The sequence below is a fragment of the Geospiza fortis genome, unplaced genomic scaffold (genome assembly GCF_000277835.1).
Source record: "Geospiza fortis unplaced genomic scaffold, GeoFor_1.0 scaffold538, whole genome shotgun sequence".
NCBI classification, from domain to species: domain Eukaryota; kingdom Metazoa; phylum Chordata; class Aves; order Passeriformes; family Thraupidae; genus Geospiza; species Geospiza fortis.
This window is the reverse complement of record NW_005054368.1, coordinates 2356506-2359195: the sequence shown is the minus strand read 5'-3', so window position 1 is coordinate 2359195 and position 2690 is coordinate 2356506. Positions and strand designations below refer to the sequence as shown.

Below are 2690 nucleotides of genomic sequence, written 5' to 3'. Positions count from 1 at the left end.
TGCCTACCAAGTGTATTTTTGTCATCCTTATGTAAATTATGTAAATAATCTAAATGTATGTATTTTTTTTCTCCTCGGTTCCAAGTGTAATTTTATATCTTGTAGTGGTATTTAAATAAAAGAAAAACCAAAACAACAACAGAATGACTGCATTCAAAGGGGGTTTTCTGTTTTGCTTATAAGTTTTCAGCTTCATCTCAAATTTCACCTGAGGGAAACACCTGACAAGAGCAGGAGCTGTGTTTGGCTGTAATGAAAAGACACTGACTTTCCAAAAACTATTAATTTTTCCATGATGTGTTTTGTGCACTCTGCTTAAAAGAATAATAATAGTAATAATAATAGTAAATAGAAAATAATAAATATTTAATAATAACAATAGTAACAATAATAACAATAACATTAACAAAAACAACAATAATAGTAATAATAATTAAGAATGTTGTGATATGATAAATAATGATAATGATACCGAATAATAATATGCAATACTTATAAAATATAAACCATAATAAATATAAAACTGAAAAATAGAATAATAAATATAATATTCATAATAATAATGATAAAGGCCAATAACAATAACAAGTATTAGAGCATTTCATAAAAAGCGCGGTTGCCTAGCAACGCGTACAACCCGGAAGCCAACGAGACGCCCTGTGATTGGCTGCCGGCGCGCAGAGGTGCGGGGCCGTGAGGGGCGCGGGGGAAGCGGCGGCGGCGCCTCCGCCTCGCCGAGCACACAAAGGAAGCGAAGGCCCAGGTGCTGCTCTGTGGGCTGGGCTGGGGCGGCCCCACCGCTTCCTGAGCGCTCGGGCGGCAGAGCGGCTCTGCCCGGGTGGAGATGTCCCTGGGGGAGCGCCTGGTAGCTCTGGTCACACCACGAAGGGGCCCTGCGGTGTCCCGCGCCCTCCCTCCTCCTCAGGGCTGACTGGGTTCGGAGTTGTGCTCGTTTAAGCGAGTTCCCCTCTCAGAATGGGTTGGGAAAAGCCTTGGAGCGAGGTGGCCTTTCCCTCTGGAAGGAGGGGTTGGATGTGAACTCGTGTCAGCCGTCATCTTTTGCTAGAATTGCTTTTCCTATTGTGAAGTTCGATATTGAAGCTGAATCGTGCCATGAATTGGTGCTTCTTTGATGTATATGTTTAATAAAAGTCAGATGAGTTAATTTATCCTAGAGAATCTGCCAGTTTAAAGTTGCTGTCGTTATCAGTGTTGAAAAAATATGAGAAAAAAACCCCCTGTGTTGTTGAAAAATATTGTCTCTTAAAGCCATTTATGCCTCTTCAATATTTTTAGTTCAATAATTTCACCTTTTTAGCACAAATTGTCTGTCTTTTATTATCCAATGGTATTCAAGGTAATAAAAACAGAATAGTAAATTGAGTGATACTCCTTTCCCCTGACTAATTACTGTATTGTTTGTGGAAGAAAGATGTTCTTAAGCATCTCACTTTTAAAGTCACTGTCCAGTTTTATTTTTCATTGTTATAAAATGTACAAGCTGCTGTATGTTTGTAGTTTATGACATCTTGCACTTCAAGCTGATGGACCTCTAGAGTTAAAAAGTGTCTGGTTTTAGTCACTTAATATTCTAAAATATTTCTCCTGCATGGATTTGGGTTCTGTCTCCAGTCTAACAGAATCTGAACTGGTGTGTGCAGCTGATGGTGTTTTTGTTTATTTATTGTTTGCTAGCATTGAGTTATTAATGCTGTGTTTTAATTGCAGTTTTCAAGCTGAAGCAGACAGGGGGAAAGCTGGCAATGCCTTCTGATGGGGCAGAGTACACAATAGGGGGGGTGAGGATCCTGTTCCCCTGCAAGGCTTACCCCTCCCAGCTCGCCATGATGAACGCTGTGAGTACAGTTTGTCCTGGCATTTGCCACGCTAAGAGCTTGTGTTTGCAGGTGTTTGGAATTCCAAAATCTCTGCCAGCATCTAGGAAGCTGACACATTAAATTCACAACATGCAGTATCTTGAAGTTTAGTGGTGACCACTCAGTGTTCTCTGTGCTGTGCAGTACCTGGGCCATGATGAGGGAATGGTGAAGTACATTTTTGGGAGCATTTATGCCCAGAAACAAGTTCCTTGTGGTGTAAGGGTGTTTGTGATTATCCAGCTATGCTGTAATTACAGTTGTATACAAATGTTCAGGTTTATAGGGTGGGGAATGATTTAGTAGACCACATTGTATAAACAGAAGAATTATGTTCAGTAATATTTCAAGAAGTTTTCATTTTTTTGGGGACTTTTCTAAATGAATTACTGCATTTATATTTAAACATTTTAAAAGGTTTTCACCAGTGACAGGACAGGAGGACACAGCCTTGAGATGTGGCAGGGAAAGTTTAGGCTGGACATTAGGCCATTATTGCTATGATTAGCTAAACACTTCTGCTTTGTTTTCTGTTAATTCTGTTTCTTTTATTTTCCTTAAAGATTGTTAAAGGCTTGAATAACAGGCAGCACTGTTTGCTGGAGAGCCCCACAGGAAGTGGCAAAAGCTTGGCCTTACTTTGTTCTGCATTATCATGGCAGCAGGCTTTGTATGGTGAGTGTCCTAGTGTCTGCACAGCTTTTATTACGAAATATAAAACAATTAATTGGTTTTCATCAGCCTTTAAACATTTGGTTTAAGGTCTGGGCCCAGCACTGGACACCTTGCCTTCATGGCAGCATGAAGCCGGAA

At 40.1% G+C, this 2690-nt stretch overlaps 1 protein-coding gene across 2 annotated transcripts in view; it reads left to right on the top strand.

Moving 5' to 3' along the window:
• The first annotated feature begins 736 nt into the window (after window positions 1-736).
• The window catches only part of BRIP1 (BRCA1 interacting protein C-terminal helicase 1), a 46293-nt gene continuing 44339 nt past the window's right edge, over window positions 737-2690 (top strand). Inside the window, exons 1-3 of one of the 2 annotated variants that reach the window (XM_031059850.1) lie at window positions 737-763; window positions 1729-1856; window positions 2441-2552. In XM_031059850.1, coding sequence (XP_030915710.1) covers window positions 1764-1856; window positions 2441-2552 — 205 coding nt within the window. In that variant the 5' untranslated portion in view covers window positions 737-763; window positions 1729-1763. The remainder of the gene's footprint in view (window positions 764-1728; window positions 1857-2440; window positions 2553-2690) is intronic. The other variant, XM_031059849.1, reaches the window with a different exon arrangement.